The 25,957-nt window shown below is 43.4% G+C and overlaps 1 protein-coding gene across 1 annotated transcript in view; it reads right to left on the bottom strand.

Annotated features, from left to right (window-relative positions):
- The window catches only part of TMC2 (transmembrane channel like 2), a 62,903-nt gene that overhangs the window by 13,776 nt on the left and 23,170 nt on the right, over positions 1 to 25,957 (bottom strand). Inside the window, 9 exon segments of the mRNA XM_060030968.1 lie at positions 4,294 to 4,533; positions 5,347 to 5,414; positions 7,092 to 7,220; positions 9,184 to 9,333; positions 10,777 to 10,956; positions 12,074 to 12,262; positions 17,879 to 18,026; positions 20,257 to 20,399; positions 23,594 to 23,692. Of these exon segments, the coding sequence (XP_059886951.1) occupies positions 4,294 to 4,533; positions 5,347 to 5,414; positions 7,092 to 7,220; positions 9,184 to 9,333; positions 10,777 to 10,956; positions 12,074 to 12,262; positions 17,879 to 18,026; positions 20,257 to 20,399; positions 23,594 to 23,692 (1,346 nt within the window).

Here is a 25,957-nt window from a genome sequence, read left to right as displayed (position 1 = left end):
CCAATCTCCTGGAAAAAAAACATAATGAAAAAGAATATTAAAAACATGTATATATGTATATAACTAAATCACTTTGCTGTACAGTAGAAATTAGCACAACATTGTAAATCAACTATACTTCAATTAAAAAAAAACACAGAAAAAAGTTTTTACTAAGATTGATCTTCAAAAAAAAAAAAAAAAAGAAGTATCCTCAGCTGTGGACTTCCCTGGCAGTCTAGTGGTTAAGACTCTGTGCTTCCACTGTAGGGGGCGTGGGTTCAATCCCTGGTCGGGGAATTAAGATCCCACATGCCACACGGTGCAACCAAAAAAGAAAAAAAAAAAGAAATATCCTCAGCTAAATATAGAAGTTTATCATTTACAAATTCAGCTTTCCATACAACTGAAGGACATAGTTTATCTAAGCTTTCTGTCTCTATATAACAAGGATACCCTTTCCTCTAGTTTCCAAAATCATGGTCCTCATTTACCAGTGATGAAGTAATTAAATTGTAGGAGCTGAAGGAATGTATTCAGAGAAAATATACTTAAGACTTTTAGATTTTCCAGCAAGAGCAGTTGCTTGAAGAGTTGAGGACATTCAAACACAAGGCAAGTGATCTCAGGTGGTTTTCTTTGGCTCTTAATGAGTCAATAGATGTTTCTGATACTGCTTAGTTGTTATTCGAGGAGTTAATGCCAAGTCTGAAGTGACTGAAGAATTAACTCCTATGAATATTCTGTGCAGGACATATATGGGTGAAATTTTCTCAAAGAAATTGAGAAAACACTAATTTAGTACAACTGAATGGAACGGAATTCAGTACAACCGAAATGAAGTGGAATCTGCTATGATGTGCTACAGCTGATAATGGTCAAACTATATGTAGAGCAGAAGTCAGAGCTGAACAAATTAACAAAGCTTGTGAAAATTTCAGTGTGTGCACACTGATTATTCATTTTCTTATTCATCAGTAATTTGTAGAAAATATTTGAATCTATCATGTACAATTGAGTCAATAGTGTCAATGGTAAACTTCATTTGCTCTCATGACTTAATCATTTTCATATCTGTGAATTTTTATCAGAAATAGAAACCGAATATCCTGACTTGCCCTACTGCACAGCAGTCCGATGCCTTGGCAGTAATGAAGCTTTATGGCAAATTTTTTTTCTATGGTGGTAGATGTGTTGCCATGTCTGGCACAAAAATTGATCTGGCAGCAAAGATGGCTATCTGGGCAGGACAACTGATTTTTGATGATACAGAATAGTAACTCTGAACCTCTATTATGTGAAATATCACCTCCTTCCCCTCAAAAGAATTCCATTCTTCTCATTGGTAGTCCTGTATTACAAAAAATTATACTCTATTATTATTATCATATTTTGAATTTTGCCAGTAAAAACGTTGTGGGCATTTGTTTCTCTCCTGTTATATAAGTACCTACATAATAGTCTTGATTTTGTCTCTTGATCCTCAAAGCCTAAAATATGTACTATCAGGTTCTAAAAGAAAAAAGTTAGCTGATCCCTGATGTAGATAATGCTTCCCACCTCATAGCATTGTTATGAGTACCAGCTACCCCGAATTCAGGCAGGGCTCAAGCTTAACAAATTCGTATATATGCCCTACTATGGGTTAGCACACTCCTCCAAGTACTTTACAGATAACAGCACACTAAACCCTCACAGCAACAACTGAAATAAAGTGGAATCTGCTGTGATGTGCTACAACTGATAATGGCCAAACTATATACAGAGGAGAAGAAGGCATAGCTGAACAAATTAACAAAGCTTGTGAAATTTTCCATCTCAGAGGCAATGAATCTGCTGTGTAACTTGCTCAAGATGACCCAGCTGGCAAACGACAGAGCCAGCTCTAGAGTCTATGCTCTAAATCAGGAGTGGGGGCAATTTTTCTCCAAAAAAGATTTTAGGCTTTGTGAGCCAGATGGCCTCTGTTGGAACTACTCAAATTCTACTGGTGTAGTTAGAGAGCAGCCATAGATTATTTGTAAGCAAATGAGTGAGGTTGTGTCCTAATAAAACTTTATTTACAAAAACAGGTGGTCTGGATTCGGTCCACGGGATGTAGTTTACCAACCCTTACTTTTAACTATACACTCTACAATGCTGCCCATCTCACTCATTTATCTTGCCTGCCTGGATCTGGTCCCAACCCTAAAAGTGAATTTCTGCCAGGTGAAGGGTCTGGTTCAAGCACTGACCATAAATTTTCTCCTAGACACTGGGAGTAAAGCAGGGAGAAAGGAAGAAAAAAAAAAATCCCACCTGCATGGAGCTTATGGTCTGGTGGGGGAGATGGACAGCAAACAAGATGAAAAAACAAAAAGAATGGCATGCTAGATGTTGGTAAAGAGATGTGATAAACAGAAGTAATGACAAGACGTGCGTGCGTGTGTGTGTGTGTGTGTGTGTGTGTGTGTGTGTGTGTGACTTCAGTTAGGGTCTCCAGGGAAGGCCTGAAAAGGTGACCATTGAGTAAAATTCAGAAGCAAGTGAGAGGACAGCTGTGAAAATGCTTGAGGGATGAATGTTCTCGCTGTTGGTGTTTTTTTTGTTTTGTTTTTCTGTACGCGGGCCTCTCACTGTTGTGGCCTCTCCCGTTGCGGAGCACAGGCTCCAGACACGCAGGCTCAGTGGCCATGGCTCACGGGCCCAGTCGCTCTGCGGCATGTGGGATCTTCCTGGACCAGGACATAAACCCGTGTCCCCTGCATTGGCAGGCGGACTCTCAACCACTGCGCCACCAGGGAAGCCCTGTTGGTGGGTTTTATCAGAAGAGTGACAGGAAGGAGGTGGCAGCCACGTGTCCTCCTGGGCTCCACTCGTGGGTCCCTTCCTCTGCTATCTGGGTGTCAGCTGTCAGGGCCTCAGGGAGCAGATGAAGCAAGAGTGGGGCAGGTGGCGAGGGCCAGACACGACACGGGCCTACTCACTGGCCTCCTGCCTGGAACAGGTGGGTGGTCTGGGCAAAGGGGCACCGGCTGAACCTTTGCACCCAGAGCCCAGCCCTCCAAACCTTGCTCAGGAAGAAGCCTAAAGAAGCTTCTGCCACTTCTGCCATGTGGTTTTCCCTCAGCCTGGTGCCCAGGCCTCCTGCCACTCAGCCTGGTCCTCCACTCTGGATCCAGCCCCCCTTCCCTTCTATCTGGACCCCCGTTCAGCCCCATCACACTCTGCTGTGAGCTCTCCTGCTAACGACTCCTCTGAGCTCCCACAGCCCTTGCTGTGGGGCACCAAGCACAGGGCTTTATCAAGGTCAGTCTGTTATAAACTGAGAAGTGTCAGTTCAGCATTTCCCAAAGCGTGTTGATCCACCTTAGTAGGCAGGGTTGGGACTGGAATGAGGCAGGTGAGGCCCTGGGGTGCACAGTTTAAGGAGGTACTGCCCTCGGGGTTGTGCAGGTGCAAGGTGGGCACCTTACTAGCCTCACCCTCCTCCCTGCCCTAGATGGTGTTCCATGGAGCAAGGGTCTGTGGTCAGCAGGGACGGAAGCACCGGCTTGCACACGGTCTCTCACTGCACGTTTCTTCAGAGCCTTGAATAAAGGAGTGTGCATTGTGCATTTCTAAGCGAGGAGGTGGCAGATAAAAGGGGCAGCATGTCCCAAACTCTTGAACCACAGAATCCCTTTTTATGCAGAAAAGAAAGGGCTTTGTTTTCAGAGGGTGTCGCATTTGGAAATTGAGCAGTAGATGCACATTCTCTCTCCATCTACCTCCTTACATAGTTGTTTATCTCTTTATATACAATGTCCAGTCTCTGAAACTAGTCTGGCTTATACCTTGAGCCTACAGTGCTCTGTAGAGCATGAGGGCCCTGTCAAGAGTCTCAGTAGCGGCTTCACATTTGAATGGGACTTGTAAATGTACGGTCGTTTCATTTTCAGAATGCCCCCTGTTACTCATCCCACGGCAAGGCAATCCAGGGCAGTAGGCTATCCATATGTTAAAAGGTTAGAGCTGTGCTGTCCAATATGGTAGCCATTAGCCACTGGTGGTTATTTAAATTAAAATTAATTTAAATGAAATAAAATTAGAAATTCAATTCTTGGTCCTCATTTCAAGTGCTCAACAGCCACATGGTGGCTACCATATTGGATGGCACAGACATAGAACACCTCCATCCTGCAGAAAGCTCTGTTGAACAGCATTAATGATTTTCCCAAAGCTCCATGGCCTTTCGCAGGCTGACGTGACACCAGAACTGGAATTCTGAGCCTGAGATCTCTGAGCAGACTGCCCTGGGAGAGGAGGTGCCCTCCTGCAACTGAGGCTGTGCACCTGAATGGCCCGCAGTCAAAGGAGGGTGGAAGGGACATGACGGTGTAGGCCACCGGCAGGAGGCTGAGGAAAAGCACCAGCAGCAAGAGGCCCATGTAGAAGTTGTTGGATCGGGAGGCTTTGAACACGCGTTCGTGGGGGACGTTGCTGCTCATCACTGCCCAGCACTGGAAGTACATGGAGGTCAGCAGGCGCAGCACGTTGATGCCCACCAGTCCTGGGGCATAGAAGGAGCCCATCCTGGAAGGGCAGAGACCGCACACCTGGTTGGCTCGACAGCAGAAGAGGCCGGGGAAGGACGACACAAGGAAACGGGACTGATGGGCTAGGGGCAGGAGGCCTTGTTGCTTTCTCTGTAGGTCCCAAGGGAAGGGGCCTCCCATTTAACCAGGACATTTATCACCAAGCCATAGCCATCCATTCCTCAGGACAGGGACTCTCTGAGCATTCCTGGCTTGGGTTCTGGCCAGGATTTTACCACTGCCCCACCGCCAGGCATGGAGCAAATTACATGGCCTCTTGTCTGTTTCTCCATGGTGTCCATGAAACAGCACTGCTGCTCAGAAAAGTATTTGACGTCCTTAACTTAAAAGAATTGGACATTGGCTTGCTATGAGCCTTTGAAAGCCTTTGGCTGAAGTCAGGCAGCCTCCTCTAACTCCTTCTCAGAGGGAAGTTCCTCAGTTCATTTATCTCCCTCCCTCCTCTCTTTCCTTTCCTCCCCTTCCTTCTCCCTCCCTCCCTTTCCTTCTCTTCTTTCTTTCCCACCCGACTTTTTTTTCCTTCTTCCCTCTCTCCTCCCTCTTTCCTCCCTCTTCCTTTTTTCCTTCTCTCTCCCTAGCTCTTCTCTCCCCTCTCTACATATATGGTAGCAAGTGGGTAGGCCAGACATTGTCCTGGTTCTCCTCTAGTCCTGTTCAAGCAAAAGAAGGGAGCTCAGAGAGGCCAGATGATTTGTCTAGCCTCTCTCTAGCTGGTTGAAAGGCAAAGCCTGGGATTCCAGCTTTTTGACTCCCCAAATGAGGTGATCACCAGAGGAAATTGATAACTCACCAGATCATTCCTTGGTTGAAGATCAAACCAAGCACATTTCCACTAATATCAAACTCAGCATATGAGGGCTGGAGGGAGAGAGAGAGAGAGGAGAGAGAGAAAGTCTGTTAGGTCGTGTCAGCCAGACCCCACTACCGGTCAACTGACCAAGCCACTCCATCCCAAAGAGCCTCTCTGGTGACCAGAGAGGAACCTTAGATTCAGATTTCTATTTCTTTAACATGTTTTCAAATTTTAAAAAAGAGTTTTCAAGTTCTCAAACTTGAAACTTTCTTCAGTGTCTTCTCCAATGAAAATAATGAGAATTTTTTGGGAATTCCATGGCAGTGAAGTGGTTAGGACTCCACACTTCCACTGCAGGGGTCTGGGTTCAATCCCTGGTTGGGATATTAAGATCCCGCAAGCTGTGCAGCATAGCCAAACTAAAAAAAAAAAAACAGAGAGAGAATTTTTACTTTTTATGGCCTGCAGGCTGACAGTGTGTTCTTGGGAGACCCCAAGAGAACATTTTATCAATGTTCTAATCAGAAATGTAACTTGAAATTATAAGCAAGGAGTAAATCAAATAAATAACAAAATGTAAATAATTAAATGAGGAGTCAAATGTAAAGAAAGCTTTAAAAACAAAATAAATAAATCCTCCAATTCTCTTTTCTCCTTCTCATCATTTTTTCAAATTAATTAATTAATTAATTTTTGGCTGCGTTGGGTCTTTGCTGCTGCACGTAGGCTTTCTCTCTAGTTGTGGTGAGCAGGGGCTACTCTTCGTTGCGGTGCACGGGCTTCTCATTGTGGTGGCTTCTCTTGTTATGGAGCATGGGCTCTAGGCGCACACGCTTCAGTAGTTGTGGCTCGCGGGCTCTAGAGCGCAGGCTCAGTAGTTGTGATGTACGGGCTTAGTTGCTCCATGGTATGTGGGATCTTCCCGGACTAGGGATCGAACCCGTGTCCCCTGCATTGGTAGGCAGATTCTTAACCACTGCACCACCAAGGAAACCCCACTGTCATCTTCTTTTTCATGGAAAGGAACCACCTCAGCCAGATGCAGATTTTCAACCTGACTCTGATTTTCAGAGTTTTGGAAATTTGTCAACTGTTTGAAAGAACATAAAGTGTGTGAGCATTAGGGAGTAGTCGGTGTCTTTGTGAGGCCACCTGAAACCTGTTTCCCAATTTGTCTTCCAGAAATGGAGATAAAAAGTGACAAGAATGAGAGAAGGAGGAAAACAAAGTGAGGAGAGAGAGAAGGAAAGTCAGGTGAGCGTGGATTAAAGGAAGAAACATGCAGAATCCAAATATAGGAGGGTTAAATCTTGGGAATTTAAAATTTAACATTTGAAAATATTAAAAATACTTTTTAGGGCTTCCCGGGTGGTGCAGTGGTTGAGAGTCCGCCTGCCGATGCAGGGGACACGGGTTCGTGCCCCGGTCCAGGAAGAACCCACATGCCACGGAGTGGCTGGGCCCGTGAGCCATGGCCGCTGAGCCTGCGCGTCCGGAGCCTGTGCTCCGCAACGGGAGAGGCCACAACAGTGAGAGGCCCGCGTAACGCAAAAAAAACAAACAAACCAAAAAATACTTTTTATCTACTGGATTTTATGTCCTGCTTAGAAAAAATGAAATACCACTCCACAGAGTAGAGACTGTCATTAAGCATCTAAAGAAATGCACAGAATGCATCTGACTGTAACAGAAAGGATGATTGGAACGCCTTTCTGCACAATGTCCATGAAGTGGTGACCTACAAATCCAGCCTCCAGGTCCCAGCACCAGCAGTAGTTCATGAACCGGACAAAGCAAGCCCGCAGGAAGTCCCCCAGCAGGATGGTGATACACGTTACCAGCATGTCCGACACTGTCAGCCTCATGAATTCCTGCGAGGAGGAACATAGAGAAAGGGGATGGTCAGGGTTTGACCATGCCTGCTTCTCCCAACTGACTGCATGCCAACGCTCCCCCACCCACTCTTATTCTTCTCTGTGACCCTCTGATTAATGGTCGTGCAGATAAAAGACCCCATGCTTTGAAAAATGCTTACTATAGGTTCCAGCTCTACAAGTTACTAATTCATTGCTTTGGAATAGTCTCTGAACCTTTTGAAGTTGATACATTAACCTTGCAGGGTTACTGGGAAAGTTAGTGATTATGTATGCAAATTGCCTAGCAGTTGGCAATACCCAGTATTTGGTAGTTATCAGCACTATTGCATAGATGTAGGATCTGAAGGCTCACTCCTTGCTTCCCCCATCTTCTCTGAAGTGCCAGCTGCCGCAGCTAAGACTGAATCTGACCACTGTCCCTGGGGACAGCTGCTGGTTTTCTTCACCCCCTGCTAACTGGATTTTTTTTGGGGGGTATGTAGAGAAAATAATGTAGGTTTTTCACAGAGGCACATAGAAGAAGAGCCAAAAGCAAAGGAACAAAGTTTTCTTTGATGTGTAGAGTACATATAATTTATTAATTTTTTTTGAAAAGTTGGAAAGACCTACCCGACTTCATCACAATCTTTAAGACATCTAATAGACTTGGAGTTCCCAGGGGACACAGGGTCTGCTCTATTCATTTTTGTATCTTCCAAGATGATTAATAAATGCTTGCTGGATGAACAGCTGATGAGTTTTCAGGGTTTTTCCTTAACAAGAATTCAGACTCTTACTCTTAAGTAAAACACAAACTGACTTGTATCAGGTCTCCACGTCTATGCAAGGTGATGCTCTGGGGCCTGGGGTGAAGGTGGTGGTGGACATAGGTGAGCAGGACATTATGCCTCAAACCCATCATTACCAACAAACTCAGAAGGAAACAAGTTTTAATCAGTGGTGGGCATTCAGGGAGGAGGGCAAGAGAGATGCCTTCCAAGATGTGAGGAAGGAAAAGAGAAATTCTATAGCAGAATATTCCAAAGGAATCATATAGGTAACGAACTCTCTTTTGTCTTCTAAAGAGGGTAGGTTTCACTGACTTGAAGGTTTTCTCTGTTACACACTGTGATGGGTTTAGAAATGTGAGCTGCTCTACATATTAAAGATGAGGATGATTTGAAGAGAATGGGGGAATTTAGACTGGAGGAGATGAGAAGTCATGAGTCTGAGCCTTCTGTGAAGGAAGCAGGGAGAAAAAGCCCCCAGGACCCCGTGGAAAGGAAACCCTGCCTCAGGAAAATATCTGCTGTTGGACTTGTAGGCAGTGTTTGATGAAGTGTGTGATATAATCCTCTCCTCTATGGGACTTCATCAACCTCCGTTAAGAACACTGTTGTCCAATGCTCTATGGGCATGGATTCTTCAGGGGTGGCAGGTGAATAGAAACCCCATGCAAAGAGATGGAGTTGAGGAAGAGAAGGCAGCTGATCCCTGTGTTACCTGTGAATACTTCAAGTTTCTGCCTAGGAAGGCAAAGAACACTAGCCTTTGAAGTCCACACTGTGTAAGCTACAGGAACAGTAGTGAAAGTGGATAAGGGGAAATGGTCGTTGTTAATTTTTGACAATCTAATGAAAATCTTTAATTCTCTTTACAGAAAAATGCACAGATGCATATACACACAAAATCTTGTATACAACTTTTAGGAGTTGTATTCATGATTTCCAGGTGGAGAACCTCAGGCTTTCAGTGAAATCTGCAGTAAAACTCCAAATAAATCCAAGTGGTATTAGACTGCTAGAAGAAGCACAGAGAGAAATGTTTGGGACACTGAAAAAAAGATAATGTGAAAAGGTGGAACTTTCCTAAGAAATGCTAGCTTGACATTTTGGTGGCTTAAAAATGGAAACATCAAGAAGGGACAACGAAGAACTGAGAACAGGGATCATCTTTTCAGGAGAGCGTAACTACTCACAATGCCCACAGCTGTCTCCCAGCAAGAACCCCGGGGCACATCTGCAGGGTGTAGGGGTGGCCGGGGGACGCTCTCATTCCAACCCGAGGAGTTGTAGTAGTGAAACAGAGTCCAGTGAGTGATGTTCTTTATTGTCTCTTCGTTAGAAAGCTAGAATGGAAGATGGAGATGTGGGGTTGGAAGGAGCCAGGGAAGGTCCAATGTTTCTACAGGAACAACAAATAGAGCCAGCATATGCCACAACCCTACCATCTAGCGCCTGCCCTACCCCTCAACAGGTCTCTCCAGAAATGCCCTCCCAGCCTTTCAATCTATAGAGGAGAGGGGGGCAACTGGCTAAAGTCCTTGGGTCTTTTCCAGGAAGTTTTCTTCTCTGTTATTAGTCATCTGTCCCTTCATCCATTTGTCCATCCATTCGGTTACTCATTGTTCTTTTGAGATTAATTTATTCAGGGTCTATTCTGGGCCTATAAGGCAATGGTGACACAAGAGTGAACAGGAGTGACACAGGAGTGAACGGAGCTTTCCTCAGAAAGTTCATTGTCTAGTAAGTGACAGAGATGAACAGACAATTACAGACCAGAGTGATAAGAGCTGTGGGAAATTTTCTTTGGGGACTGAGGAAATCCACATCAGACAACAGGGCCCTTCCTGGGGGCAGTGACATCTGAGCCACACCGCAGGAGGATTAGTCAACTAGTCAAACACGGGGAGAAGGATGGAGAGAGAAGCAAGAGAGAATTTTGCCCCGTGGAGGAAATGTGAGTCTCAGGAGGGTGAAGGAGTTTACTAGGGTAGGAGGGAAGCAAGAAATGAAGATGGAGAGTAGGCAACGGTCAGATCCAGTCACTTCCATGCTGAGAAACTTCCAGTAGCTTCCTGTTAACCTCAGGAAAAAGTTCATGAGGAGGGACGTGTGGGAAAGAGGAGCATCATAATCTGGCCCTTCCCCCAATTTCACTTTTCACTTCTTCCCCTCCACTCTATTGTTCAGCTAACTCATAGTTCCCTGTGTGCATGAGCTGTTCCCTCTGCTTTTTCCAAGGTCTGCTAAGATCCCCCACGGTGGGGTTTGCAGCCCCTCCTGTGTACTGCCACACTGCCCGGGGCTTGCTCCCACTGAAGCACCTGCCCCAGCATGCTTCGATGAATGAGTCTGTCTCCCCTGGAACAGGACCGTGTCTTACTCTCTGCTGTACCCCCAGGGCCTGGCTTGGTGGGTACGCTATATCCACCTGGTGAGCAGTGATGAAAGGTTAACTCAACCATGACTTATCAGCTCAGTGGGCACATACTGGGCTGGTAAACATTTATGGTAGCTAAGAAACAATATGGAAAAGCCTGCAGATAAAATATTAAGGGTACCAAATGACATGCAGATGATGTGAAAAAGCCTAAGAAAAAGACAGTAAAGAACTGAAGCAAAATGTTAACAATTGGGTCATAGGAATCTGGTGATATTTTTCTTCATTTTACTTTTCTGACCTTTCCAAAAAATTTTAAATTGATATAAATTATGCACAAGGAAATTATTATATTTAAAAAAGAAATTTGGTGGGCACTAGGAATTGGGGGGATGTTTGTGGTCTTTACCTTCAGGTGGACGTCATCCATCAGGGCCAAAAGAAACGTGTAGAGGTTTCCCAGGAAGAGTGCAAAGATGCGTCCCAGCTGCCACTTCAGTCCAATGCGTGGGTGGTAATTCTCCAGGGCAGCAATGGTTTCAAACAGAGGGGGACAAAACATCCCAAGCAGGGACATCACAATTTCTACCTGAGAAATTGGGAGAGCTGGGTTAGTTTTGTCATCAATATCACTTGCTTCTCCACCATCTCTGCACCCCCAGGGCCATGCATCTCCATCTCCTTTTTGCCCCCTCCTCTGCCTCTGGAAATGCCCCGGGGTCTCCACAACTTGCTCTATGACCCTGGCGAAGGCACCAACAAGCCCTGAGCAGTCAGTGTATGTTCCACAGGTCCTAACTGCTCTGTGACTGGTTGTCACCACGATTGCTGTTATTAGCATTGATAAAAATAGCAAACTATCTTTGAGAAGTAAATGAATTAACATATGGGACAGTGCTTTGTGTTCTGTAAAAGCTGTGAGCTAGGTAAGAATCTCCTCATCTCAGGAGCATGCAAGACCAGAAACTCAGATCACAGAACGGAACCAACAGTAGAGGGATGTGGTGCAGGGTGTGGCCTTTGGGGTCAGCTTCATTCACACATCTGGTGGTGGATTTGCTGTCACCTAAGGTGATGAGATAATTGGGCCATGTGCCGCTCATCATTTAGGAGGCTAGCTGGGCATCATTCACATGGTGGAGGTCTCAGGTTCCCAAGAGAGCAAGTTCTAAAATACAAGCACTTTTCAAGTCTGCTTGTATCATTGCTGCTACTGTTTCACTGACTAAGGCAAGGGATGGGGAAACAGATTTCACCTCTTCATGGGAGGAACTAGAAAACCACATTGCAAAAAAATGTGGATACAAGGATGGGAAGAATTTGTAGCTATTTTTGCCAACTACCACAGATGTCAAATTCCCAGGAGAGATTTATGGATTCAATGCAAGTGCAATAAAACCTTAATGTGTGTTATTGTGGATCTTGATGAGAGAACTCACTCTGTCAGATATCAAGACATACTATAAAGCCATAGTTAATCAGTGTGTTATTAGTGCAAGAATAGACAAATAGACCAATGGAACAGAAAAGGAAGCCCAGAATCACACCCATGCATTACTAGACAATTGATTTATAAGCGATGTAATTTCACTTTTTAAAATTAGTCCAATAGTCCAGAATTCAATAATTCAGCTGAATGGCATAGGAACCAGGGTAATTTCAGTATTTTCCTGAAATATTCACTTCAGCAGAGATGCCCTCCTCACCTCATTTCTTTCATACCAGCTGACATTCTGCATTTTGGAGAATTCTTGGGATCGTTTCACCACAAAGTAAATGAGGTACCCACTTCCACACAAACAGCAGATGATGAGAAAGTTGGCCAGGACACGGAGAAATCTTGTCAGATGGACATTTTCTTCTTTGTTACTCTCTTGTTCATCCACTATTGATTCCTTGATGTGTGAAAATGAGATGTGAATAATAACAAGAAACCACTGTTGTTGGGTTCCTTGAGATTACTACTTTCTATATTTCCAGAAATGAAAGAATTCAGAGGGGGTGGTATATGGATAATTCTTTTCTTTAAGAAAATATATTTTGAATAGGTGAGGGAGATTAAGAGGTACAAACTTCCAGGTGAAAAATAAATGTCACGAGTATGAAATGTACAAAGTGGGAAATATAATTAATGACTATGTAATATCTTTGTAGGGTGACATATTATAACTAGACTTACCATGGTGGTCATTTTGAATTGTAGAGAAATATCACTCTGCTGTATAACAGGAACTAACATAGTGTTGTAAGTCAATTATACTCAACAAACAAACAAACAAACAAACAAACTTATAGAAAAAGAGATCAGATTTGTGGTTACCAGAGGTGTGGGATGGGGTGGATGGAGGGAGAACTGGAGGAAGGCAGTCAAAAGATACAAACTTCTAGTTACAAGATAAATAAGTACTAGGGATGTAAGGTACATGTTAAATATAATTAACACTGCTGTATGTTATATATGAAAGTTGTTAGAGTAAATCCGGAATTCTCATCACAGGAAAAATTTTTTTTTTCTATTTCTTTAATTTTGTATCTATATGAGATGATGGATGTTCATTAAACTTACTGTGGTAATAATTTCATGATGTATGTAAGTCAAAGCATTATGCTGTACACCTTAAACTAATACAGTGCTGTATGTCAATTATATTCCCTTGCGCCTCCAGGGAAGCCCAGGGAGCTGGCTTTTTTAATTAAAAAGTTCTGGCCAAGTTTTTTTCTATTAGAAAACCAGATAGCAAATATTTTTGGTTTTGCAAGCCACGTGGTCTCTCTCATAGCTACTCAACTATGTCTCTGTAGCATGAAATCATCTATAGATAATATATAAATAAATGAGCATGATTTTGTCTCAATAAAATCTTATTTACAAAAAGAGGCAGGGCTTTCCTGGTGGCGCAGTGGTTGAGAGTCCGCCTGCCGATGCGGGGGACATGGGTTTGTGTCCCGGTCCGGGAGGATCCCACATGCCGTGGAGCGGCTAGGCCCGTGAGCCATGGCCGCTGAGCCTGCGTGGCCGGAGCCTGTGCTCCGCAGTGGGAGAGGCCACAACAGTGAGAGGCCCGCGTACCGCAAAAAAAAAAAAAAAAGGCAGCAGGCTGGATTTGGACCCTGGGCCGTAGTTTGCTGACCTCTGTTCTAATCCATGGGCATGGTATATTTTTCCATTTATTTAGAGTTTCTTAATTCCTTTCAGCAATGTTTTGTACTTTTTGGTGTAGGCAGTCACACATTTTTTTGTTGTTGTTGTTAAATCTATATTCCTTGAAATTTTTTGTACTTTATGTCATTTTATTGAAAATGGAATTAAATTATTTTCTAATTATTTGCTGCTAGTGTATAAAAATACAATAGATTTTTTATTATTAACCTTGTATCCTGCATTAGTAAGTTTTTCATAGAAAGACACAATTAGTACATGGCAGAGCCAGGAAGGAAAATGAGGTCTCCCGGACACCAAAGTACCTGGGAGATTTTTTTTTAATTGAAGTGTAGTTGATTTACAATGTTGTGTTAATTACTACTGTACAGCAAAGTGATTCAGTTTTTTATATATATATATATATATATATATATATATATATATATATATATATATATATATATATATATACATTCTTTAAAAAAATATTCTTTTTCCATTATGGTTTATCATAGGATATTGAATATAGCTCTCTGTGCTATATGGTAGGACCTTGTTGTTTATCCATTCTATATATAAAAGCGTCCATCTGCTAACCCCAACCTCCCACTCCCATTCCTCCCCCACCTCCCTCCCCCTTGGCAACCACAAGTCTGTTCTCTATGTCCATGAGTCTCTTTCTGTTTCCTAGATAGGTTCATTTGTGTCATTTTTTAGATTCCACATGTAAGTGATATCATATGGTGTTTGTCTTTCTCTTTCTGACTTACTTCATTTAATATGATAATCTCTAGTTGCATTCATGTTGCTGCAAATGGCATTATTTTGTTCTTTTATATGGCTGAGTAGTATTCCATTGTACCACATCTTCTTTATCCATTCATCTATCAATGGACATTTAGGTTGTTTCCATGTCTTGGCTACTGTGAATAGTGCTGCTATGAACATAGGGGGTGCATGTATCTTTTTTGAATTACAGTTTTGTCTGGATACATGCACAGGAGTGGGATTGCTGGCTCGTATGGTAATTCTATTTTTAGTTTTCTGAGGAACGTCCATACTGTTTTCATAGTGGCTGCACCAACTTACATTCCCAGTAACAGTGTAGGAAAGTTCCCTTTTCTCCCTTTTCTCCACCTCGTGTGAGGTGGTACTTCATTGTAGTTTTGATTTGCATTTCTCTAATAATTAGTGATGTTGAGCATCTTTTCATGTGCCTATTGGCCATCTGTATGTCTTCTTTGGAGAAATGTCTATTTAGGTCTTCTGCCCATTTTTGGATAGGGTTGTTTGTTTTTTTGCTGTTGAGTTGTATGCACTGTTTGTATATTTTGGAAATTCAGCCCTTGTCGGTTGCATCATTTGCAAATATTTTCTCCCATTCTGTAGGTTGTCTTTTTGTTTTGTTTATGGTTTTCATTGCTGTGCAAAAGCTTGTAAGTTTGATTAGGTGCCATTTGTTTATTTTTGTTTTTATTTCTATTGCCTTGGGAGAAGGAAGGAGATTTTTCAATCAATTAACAGTTATTGTGTTCGGGTTCAGTTTCAACTAACTCATCAGGTAGTTAGTATACATTAACGCACACAGTTCTCACGACATGTGTCCTGTTATATAAGTGGTTTTTAACAGACTCAGAGGGGAAGCCTTCTCCTTCCCATATGTTCAAAGTGTTTCACAGGCATTGACCTTCTTTGTCTCTCTCTAGTGGTCCCGAAGGAAGGGTCAAAGTCCTTGTTGACCCCTACCCTGCCCTTGGATGCTCCACCACAGGCTTCGCATTGCTGAGAAGGAGAAGGAGAAGGAGAACTGAGCCCGCTCCCTGCTCTACCCACTGCCAAGCTGACTCTGGGGCTCATGAAACCCATGTAGTGAGTTGCTGAACCCAAGCCCTGTCCCTGGTGGGTGTACCTGTCTTCTGTAGGCAACGATTGGTATCAGTGGGCAGCAGCCCACTTCTCCTCCCAGAAGGGCCAGGAGAGAAGAGAGAGAAGAAGGCAAGACAACCAAGCACCGTTGCGGTGTAGATCTGACCTCTGCAAGGTTCTGGGGTAAAAAAGTCTGACCGATCAGACAGGAGAAGCATTGGACTATCAAGAACTTTATTTATCTTTTTTTTTGAGGACTATCAAGAACTTTGAATGGTTTTTAAGAAAACATACAGATGGCCACCAGGCACATGAAAAGATGCTCAACATGCTAATTATCAGAGAAATGCAAATCAAAACTACAATGAGGTATCACCTCACACCTGTCAGAATGGCCATCATTAAAAGGTCTACAAATAATAAATGCTGGAGAGGGTGTGGAGAAAAGGGAACCCTCCTATGCTGTTGGTGGGAACTGCAGCCACTGTGGAGAATAGTAAAACTAAACATAGAGTTACCACATGATCCAGCAATCCCACTCCTGGGCATATATCTGGAAAAGACAAAAATTCTAATTTGAAAAGATATATGCACCCCCAATGTTCATTGCAGCACTATTTATAAGCACCAAGACATGGAAGCAATCTAAGAGTCCATTGACAGATGAATGGATAAAGAAGATGTGGCGTACACACACGCACACACACACACAATGGAATATTACCCAGCTATATAAAAGAATGAAATAATGGATGGACCTAGAGATCATCATGCTAAGTGAGGTAAGGCAGAAACAGAAAGACAAATACCATATGATATCACTTATATGTGGTATCTAAAATATGATACAAATGAACTTATTTACAAGACAGAAACAGACTCATAGACATAGAAAACAAACTTATGGTTACTAAAGGAGAAAGGGGGGAATAAATTAGGAGTTTGGGATTAGGCAGATACAAACTACTATATACAAAATAGACAAACAACAAGGTCCTACTGTATAGCACAGGGAACTATATTCAATAACTTGTAGTAACCTAGGAAAAGAATATGAAAATGAATATATATGTATAATGGAATCACTTTGCTATACAACAGAAATTAACACAACATTGTAAATCAAATATACTTCAATTAAAAAAAAAGAACTCTATTTGTAGTGAGGTGGATGGACCTAGAGTCTGTCATACACAGTGAAGTAAGTCACAAAGAGAAAAACAAATACCGTATGCTAACACATATACATGGAATCTAAAAAAAAAGAAAGGTTCTAATGAACCTAGGGGCAGGACAGGAATAAAGACGCAGACGTAGAGAATGGACTTGAGGACACGGAGAGTGGGAAGAGTAAGCTGAGACGAAGTGAGAGAGTGGCATGGACATATATACACTACCAAATGTAAAATAGATAGCTTGTGGGAAGCAGCCACATAGCACAGGGAGATCAGTTCGGTGCTTTGTGACCACCTAGGGGGGTGGGATAGGGAGGGTGGGAGGGAGAAGCAAGAGGGAGGAGATATGGGGATATATGTATATGTAGAGCTGATTCACTTTGTTATAAAGCAGAAACTAACACACCATTGTAAAGCAATTATACTCCAATAAAGATGTTATAAATAAATAAATAAAAAAGAACTCTGAATGGTTTTTACAGTCATGGAGGGAAAAGTGAGATGTGCACTGCTTCTGCCTTCATTCATCTGCTCACCCTCAGGCTTGTTTTCGTTCTATATTCTGTAGGCCACCTCATATCTCTCTTGTGAACAAATTAATAGATAATTAAGTGTGGAGTTGTACACTTAATTGATTCCTTTATTCCCACACCCCCAAACCGGGTTCTCAACTCTTTGTGGGTGTTCTTGGGGGATTTTTTAAAAAACCAATGCCAGGGGCTTCCCTGGTGGCGCAGTGGTTGAGAGTCCACCTGCCAATGCAGGGGACACAGGTTCGTGCCCCGGTCCGGGAAGATCCCACATGCCGCGGAACGGCTGGGCCCATGAGCCATGGCCGCTGAGCCTGTGCTCCGCAACGGGAGAGGCCACAACAGTGAGAGGCCCGCGTACCGCAAAAAAACAAAACAAAACAAAACAAAAAAACCAATGCCAGGACCCCACCCCAGACCAATTACACCAGAATCTCTAGGGGTGGGGCCCAGAAGATTTTTAATGCTCCTTAGATCATGCAAACATGTGTAAATGTTGAGAACGGCTGCCCCAAGTGTGTCCTTTCACTTCCTCCAGCAGAAAGCAGTTCCATGAGGAAAGAGGCAGAACCAGGGACCAGCTCCATGATTCTCTGCCATGTTAAGAAACAGATGGTGGGTACCAGCCATGAACATTCTTTCTTGAAGGCTTGAGAGCTATGCTCCCACTTCTGGTAAAGCTCTTACCACAAATTAATCAGGGATCTTATTTCCCATGCCCCAGCTGGGAGAAGTCTCCCAATGAGAGGAGGGACCCAAAGTTCCCCCGGGAAGTGGGAATGGCCCTGAAGCGACTACCTTGAAGCTGATGGTGATGGAGGCGTATTTGTTGTCGGCCGTCTCTGAATTCCCGATCAGGTAGTCCCAGCTGGTGAACATCTTAAAGCTGAATGTGAAGTTATCGCTCTCCCCGTCGTTCGTGCTGCCCTGGGTGTTGCCGGCCATCCTGTAGGGTGCACACTGCTGTTGTTATGTCTGCCCCTGTGTCTACTGTGTCAGCCCAAAGGAACCTGGCCTAAGCTAGTCTTGGGCACAGGTGGCAGATATCCAGTGAAGGGAAAGAGCCAAGATGGATTTGAATCAGGTTACCGATAGCCAGAGCACCTTCCCCCCAAATTCAGAGTCCCCTGCGAGCACACATGGTGTCAACTGCGTAACAAGGAGTCTGCAGGGTACAGAAAACACTAACCATGTTTTCTACCCTGACGTCTGATGTCTTGCAGCTTGACTCACCTGCAAATGTTTTAGAATTCTTCATTCTCACAGAGAATATCCCCTTCTAATTCATCTGTTTTCTTGGATAAAAATCATATTTTTCTGATGTAAAATTCAATAAGCCCTGAGGCAGTTAGTACTACAACCAGATAATACGCACATCTTTTTCTTAAGCAAGCTCGGAGGAAAGTACCTTGGACCTGCCTTGATAGCCCCCTATTTCAACCTACCTGTCCTCATCCTCTTGAGACAGGCCTGGGACCTGAGACCCTTTGCTGCAGTGCTGGACACACCTCTCCTTGAGCTACAAAATACAAAGAAACTATATGGGACTAAAAATAACTGTGTGCATGCTCAGTTGGGGCAAATTCTGGACCCAAAAGATACAAAAAGACAAAAGAAAAAACAAAAAAAACCCAACTGCCATTTCTGAAGAGCCAGGAGCAAAAACAGGGCATTGGGAGCAAAAGCAGAGTACTGAGCATGCCTGCACACACCACCTAAGGAATGGGCAAAACACCTAAGCCACACCTCTGGCCTGACCCCTGGACACGCCCCTACCTTCACCCCATATAAGAAACAAGCTTTCCCCCCCTCAGTGAGCAAGCAAGGGAACCTGCTGTTTGTTCTTGCTCCTCCACTGCTGCAGCAGCGGCCCCAGGAAAGGCTTGCCTGAATTTCTCATCTGGCCTCTAGTCAATTTCTACTGATTAAGGAAGCCAAGAGCCCTGGTTGGTATCACTCTCTTTGTGCTTCCTGGAGATCAGCCCTGTGGGAACCATGGAATCCCAGGCAGGGGTCCCATCAGATACAATGGGGGTGGGGTTGCCCCTCTTTGACGCTATCTGATGTGTTAGGCTTTTGGGATTTGCAGTTCCAGGGGCCTGGTTGCCTTAGCTAATTTTTTGGTTCAACAGAGAAACATTCCACATCCTTAAATCTGGCAGGGAAAAACATAGCAATGTGAAGGCTAAGAATAAAACCAAGCCTGTCTCGCCTGTCTCCTTTTTTTTTTTCCTTTTGTTTGATAGAGCTGGGCAGCCACATGTCACCTAGTGGTCACTGTCTTGTGCCAGGCAGGCTCTTGTAAACAGCAGCATTTTCCCCTGAGACGATGAGATAGAAAACCCAGCTGGGCCCGCACATCGCTTTCCGCTTTCCGGGGGTTCTAGCCGGGCTTCAAGGGCGCTCTGTTTCCTGTGCACACACAGCGGCCCTGTTCTTCTCTTGTGGCTCTGCTGAAGGGTGAGTGGGCCTGGTGGTCAGGTCTGTGCACAGACTGTGTCCCCACCCTGCACAGCCTGTGCTAACTGGGGTCCTCTGACTTAGAAGAAGGCAGTTCGGGCTGGGCCAAAGTTTTTCTTCAGAGAACATGAATTAAGAGGCACAGACATATTAAAAAGCCATTTCTGACCACAGAGACAAGTAGAGTTGGGGCTGGAGAGGACACCAAGGTTACTCACTGCCATATACACTGGTTTAGCCTCATTGTATCTTTGTAGGCACCAGCTCAGTTCTCACATGCCAGCTAGACAGAGAAGCAGAGGGTTTTTCTGAGGATGCTGGGCTCTGGGGAAAATAGAAACAGGCCTTGGAAACTTCTCCAGCCTCTCCTTAATTAGGGTACCATGTTCCCTTTCAAGCCACACTGTTTTTTTTGACCGTTTTGGGGACTCAGTAGGATATTTGCTGCCTCAGGGCCTTTGCACATACTCTTGCTTTGTCTAAAGTGCTGTGCCCAGCCTCCTCTAAAGGACTTGTCTATCCCATTTCCCAGAACTTCCCACATTACCCTGTCTATGTCTTTTATACCCCATATGACAATCTGCATTTGCTTTATTTGTTTCCTTGTTTTCTCTCTAAATCCCCAACAAGAAGGTAAGTAGGCACAGTGTGGCCACAGGAGTGGGCTGTTTCTGGGAAGAAAATTAAAAGCCTGTAAATGAGACAGTCATACTTACGATCTAATGACGATCATCAGGCTGTAGCCGAACACGCTGACCCCCACCATGAAGTAAGCCATGGGTAACCTGTACCTCAGCCACCCGATGGTCCTCTGGTTGTTGTAGTAGCCGTAGAAGAGAGCGGAATACTTGATGTAGCCCTGTGGGGCAGCAAAGCCAAATGCTCTGGGTTTGTAAGCTCAACGTGACCGTCATCGGATGCTTCCATCGACCTGGGGTTTCTTTCTCGGGTGTGATGGGAGCCGGAGGGGAGGAAGGAAGGGTTCTCGATGTTCCTGTTCTTCCCTTCACTCCCCCAGTTGCCCCAGAGTCTATGCCTGTCTCCATGTCTCCCCTCGTCTTTCTCCTGTCTATTTCTCCGTTACACAGAGTGCATGGAGACACAGCACGGGGAGGAGAGTGTTGTTAACATTCAGGACAAATTAGGGATAAGGGGTGTGTGTGTGTGTGTGTGTGTGTGTGTGTGTGTATGTGTGTGTGTGTGTGTGTCTGTGTGCACATGCACACACGGCTCCAAATTCCCCCTCCAACCCCCACCCAGTGCTCAGGGTCTTACACTCTGGAACTAGAAGGGAGTCCGTGAACTTTCTCAGTATTTCAAAACTTCTAAAGAAAACTATGTGATAAGGCTCACAATCTAACCTGAGCTTCAAGTTTCATTTTGGTTTTTGGTATAATTGGCTTTACGTGTAATTAGCACACTTTTTAGGTATAATTATTTAGGTGTAAAATTAATTTATAATTTTAGCACTTCTTTTATGTCTTTGCTGAATATAAAACGGGATTATTCTGGCCTCACACAGATATGTAGTTGGACAGGGGAGCCAAATTTTAATAGTATTTTTTCATATACTTGGGGCTATTTCTTCTTCGATATCATACCTCAACCCAATAACTAAATAGTTATTTCTTAAAGGTTAGTTGCAATGTGGAATATGAATCATATAATGAACTTTTTCATACCTTAAGATCCATTGCTCTCCCCCAAATACTAAGTAATTAAAAAGGGAAAAATACTAACTTTACAGCAGAGAATTCTGGCAGATATCACTTTTTTTTTTTTTTTTTTTGTGGTACGCGGGCCTCTCACTGTCGTGGCCTCTCCCGTTGTGGAGCACAGGCTCCGGACGCGCAGGCTCAGAGGCCATGGTTCACGGGCCCAGCCGCTCCGTGGCACGTGGGATCTTCCCGGACCAGAGCACGAACCCGTGTCCCCTGCATCGGCAGGCGGACCCTCAACCACTGCACCACCAGGGAAGCCCAAATTCTGGCAGATATCACTTTAACCAAGTGGTCAACATAATGTAACCCTGATTTGACACTCTGAGAAAGGCACGCTACCTCCCCAACAATGCATAAGCTTAATACAATCATGAGAGAACATCAGACAAACCCAAATTCAGGGGCAAACAACTGACCAGCACTATTCAAAAGTGTCAAAGTCACTGAAAGATAGAGAACAGTCACAGATCGGTGGAGAGTAAGGAGATGTGACAATTAAATCAATGTGAGATTGTGAGTTGGGTCCTGGGATAGAAAAAGAACATTAGTGGAAAAACTGGTGAAATACAAATAAATACTATATTTTAGTTAATAATATTGTATCAAGATTAATTTCTTAGTTTTGATAATTGTTCTATCGGTATATGAGATGTTATCATAAGGTGAATGGGTGAAGGGTATATGGGTACTCTCTGTACTATTTATGTAACTGTTCTGTAAGTCTAAAATTATCTCAAAATATAGTTTTTAAAAATCTATTGCTCTGTCTTTTACTATCAAGATGTGGGATCTTTTACTCACACATGATTTTGTAACATCATGTATTGGTCATCTGGAAAGTAATGGTTCATTGAGTTGTGAACATATGCCAAATGTTGACACATTTCTTATACAATATAAAAAAAATCACTCTGTTAATATCTCCATTGATCTCATCAGAAAAGTATTTAACTACTGAGAAACTGCCACTGTCATGGTGATGGATATAAGTTTTCCAAAATTTTAATTTTTACTTGAAAAATAAAAATTTATCCTTGGCAACAACAACAAATACAACATGGGATTGTTGCTGAATAAATTGTTGGTTTTGAGTGGATAGGACATTTCAACAGCAGCCCTTGGGTGAAATAAAGAATAAAGGAAATTCTTAGTAGTAGCATATAGTGGTAGTAGTAATTCTTAGTGGTATAGTAGTTATTTGGAACACCCCTGTTCCAAATGACTTAGAAAAATACTCCAACTTACTTTCGCACATTTCTGAGGTGTCTTGAATCTGACTATGAGAGTGAAGGATGGCAGCAGCAAGATGTGTTGCTTGAACCACCACCGCCAGTCCTCCTGCCTCTGGAACTCCTTGGAGCTGCAGACCAAGGCCCCCAGAGGCACGGGGGTATGAGGATTCCAAAAAGAGGGAGGGATGTTCCAGGCATAGGATCGTGAGCAAAGGCAGGGAGGCACTGGACTTCCCCGAAAGTTGATAATATTGAGGCATGAAGTGTGAGGTCTTAGACAGACATGGGACTGGGACTGGAGAGGTAGAGGGCAGCCAGGTCATGAACAATTCTTTTGTAAACACAATTCAGAACACTCGGCTTTATTCCATCTGGGAGTGGGAATAAATGAATATCGGAGGTGGGGAGTGACAGGGTCAGGTTTACATTTTAGAAAGGTCACCTGGCAGCAGAGGGAATGGAGATTTGAGGAGACAAGCCAAGGCAGGGAGGAGAGGTAGCAGATTCTGACAGTGGTCCTGGAACAGTGAGGTTTGAGGAGAGGTGCGAGGGATGGAGAAAAGGAGACTGGTTTAAGAAACGTTTAGTAGATAGGCTCAGATTTAGTGAGTGATTTGATGTGAGGGGTGGTGGTGAGGAGAGGAAATGTGGGATGACTTTCAGGTTTCAGACTTGAATGACTGGATGAACAGTGGTTCCAATAAATGAAATGGGAAAAAGTGATGTAGGTTTGGTTGGATAGTTGTTGGACTTGAGAAGCAGGTAGGATATTCAGTTGAAGATGTCACGTGAAGGTTGGGGAAAGGCTGGACTGGCAATAGCCTGGGGGTCTTACTGTGGTTATGCCGAGATAAAACCATCGTGTAATATCACCTTACATAGATCTGGCAGAATGCGGGGACCAGTGGCCTCATGGGGAAGTCACGTTTATCAGAGTGTGTGATAAAAGGACCCACGAAGGGGGTCTAGGAGGACATGGTTGGCTAGCTCATTTTGCACAGTGCTAGGATCCCATTTGATTAAAGCACTGGCTTTCCAATAATTAAACACTTCACACTCATCCACAATCACAAAATGGAAGTGCATTGGCATGTTGGTACCTCAAAATCCCAAAGGACGGAAAAATCCATGGCTTTTTCTTCCTCAGCCCGAGGCACCGTCTTTCTGGGTATGCTTCCATAGGGCATGCCCATCAGCACCTTGTGTTGGGACAGAACGACACAATTACACGTGGAGAAGATACAAACACACGGAGATGTGCACATAGTGGGCTAAATCTCACCTCAGAGCAGGAATATCCATTCTTTTTCCTTTAAATAACATTAATCACTTTTCTGATTTTAAAAGTATTACATACTCGGGCTTCCCTGGTGGTGCAGTGGTTGGGAGTCCGCCTGCCCATGCAGGCGACACGGGTTCATGCCCCGGTCCGGGAAGATCCCACGTGCCGCGGAGCGGCTGGGCCCGTGAGCCATGGCCGCTGAGCCTGCGTATCTGGAGCCTGTGCTCCGCAACGGGAGAGGCCACAACAGTGAGAGGCCCGCGTACCGCAAAAAAAAAAAAAAAAAAAAAGTAATTAAAAGTATTACATACTCATTGTAGAAAATGTGAAAAAGTATAGAAGAATGTTTAAAAAATTACCTGTCACCTTCACATCCTAAAGATAATGACTGTTAAATATTCATGTATTTCCTTTCAGAGTTTCTGAGTTTTATATACGTTTTAGCTTGATTATCTAGCTTAATATTATTTTATGACCAATTCCCTATGGCATATGGTATTTTTCAAAATAAAATGACTTTAAAATATCTAATCACATGTATATACCATAACCTTACTTACAAATCCCCTACTGTTGGACTAATTGGAGTATTTCTAGTTCTTCATGTGTACATAATTCTGTTATTAATACCCCTTTATATATATGACTTGATTCACAGCCTTAATTATTTAAAAAATAAGGATTGTATTAAATTTATATATTGATTTAGGAAGGATTGATCTTTTTTATGATATTAAATTTTCCCTTCCACAAATGTGCCTTCCTGTTTATTCAGTCATATATATATTTTTAAAATATTTATTTATTTGGCTGCTCTGGGTGTTAGCTGTGGCATGCAGGATCTTCGTTACCACATGTGGGATCTTTAGTTGCAGCACACGGAATCCCTAGCTGCGGCATGCAACATGTCAGAGAATCAACAAATGTAAATGAGAGAGGAAAAAATTACACTATCATGCAAAGGGGAGTATAACTTCAGATACATGAGTGATTTTAAAAAAAAGAAACTATGTTATTTAACTTTAAGCCAATACATTTTAAAATGTAAGTTGAAATGGAAAGTTCAGGAGAGTGATTACTTGTGAGAGTTATGTGGGTAACATAATTGGGGAGAAGTAGATGGAGGACTCTAGCGTGTGTGTAATTTTTTATTTTTAAACTTAGTGGCAGGCAAATGGGCTCATTCTTTATACCTTTGCATATATCTGAAAGTTTTAATAGTTATTTTTAGAGGAAGTACCCATATGAGGCTTACTGACTGACTGCTGCCTATGTGAACCCTAGAGCAGAACTTACAAGATATTTTAAAGAATTATTTAATTAAATTAATTAAGGTACACCAGCAATGTTCACCCTGGCTGCATATTAGGATCACTTGGGGAGCTGTATTTGTCATCTATTTTTGTATATCAAATTACCATAAAACTATCTCCTCGTTTCTGCAGGTCAGGAACCTGGGTTGGGCTTAGCTGGGTCCTTTGCTTCAGGGTCTTTCACAGGCTTCAGTCAAGATGTCTGCCAGGGCTTTGGTCTCATCTGAAGGCCTGGTGGGGGAGGATCTGATTCCAGATGCACTCCCGTAATTGTTGGCAAGATTTAGTTCCTCATGGGCTGTTGGACTGAGGGCCTCAGTTCCTTGCTGGCTCTTGTCCAAAGGCCACACTGAGTTCCGTTCCAGTGGGCCTCTCCAGTCTGGCAGGTTGCTTCATCAAAGCATGCGAGCCAAGAAGGGAACCAAGAGAAAATGCCACATGGAAGTCACAGGCATTTATAACCTAATCATGTAAGTGACAGCCTGTCACTTTGGTTACATTCTATTTGTTAAAAGCATGCCACAAGGTCTAGGCTTTACTCAGGTGGAGGGGATTGATTATACAAGGGCATGCTACCAGGAGAAGAGGATCACTGGCGGCAATCTCAGATGCCTGCCTACCATAGGAACTTTTAAAATAGGGACACCAGAGCCACATTCTCAGAGATTCAGATTCAATTGATTGGACTTCATATTTAAAAAAAAACTCCCCAAGTGATTTTCATATGCAGCCCATGTTAAGACAAGAAATACATGAGCTCATCGTGTAGCAAGGCCTTGATAGCGAGCTCCTGCAGCATAACTGAGGGCACTCCTGGGACCATGAAGGCATTCTGGGATCTGCAGGCAGTTGTCATTAAAGCCGAACAA

The sequence above is a fragment of the Delphinus delphis genome, chromosome 15 (genome assembly GCF_949987515.2).
Source record: "Delphinus delphis chromosome 15, mDelDel1.2, whole genome shotgun sequence".
Classification (NCBI taxonomy): Eukaryota; Metazoa; Chordata; class Mammalia; order Artiodactyla; family Delphinidae; genus Delphinus; species Delphinus delphis.
Note: the sequence above shows the minus strand (reverse complement) of the source record. Positions and strands in the feature narration are given on the sequence as shown.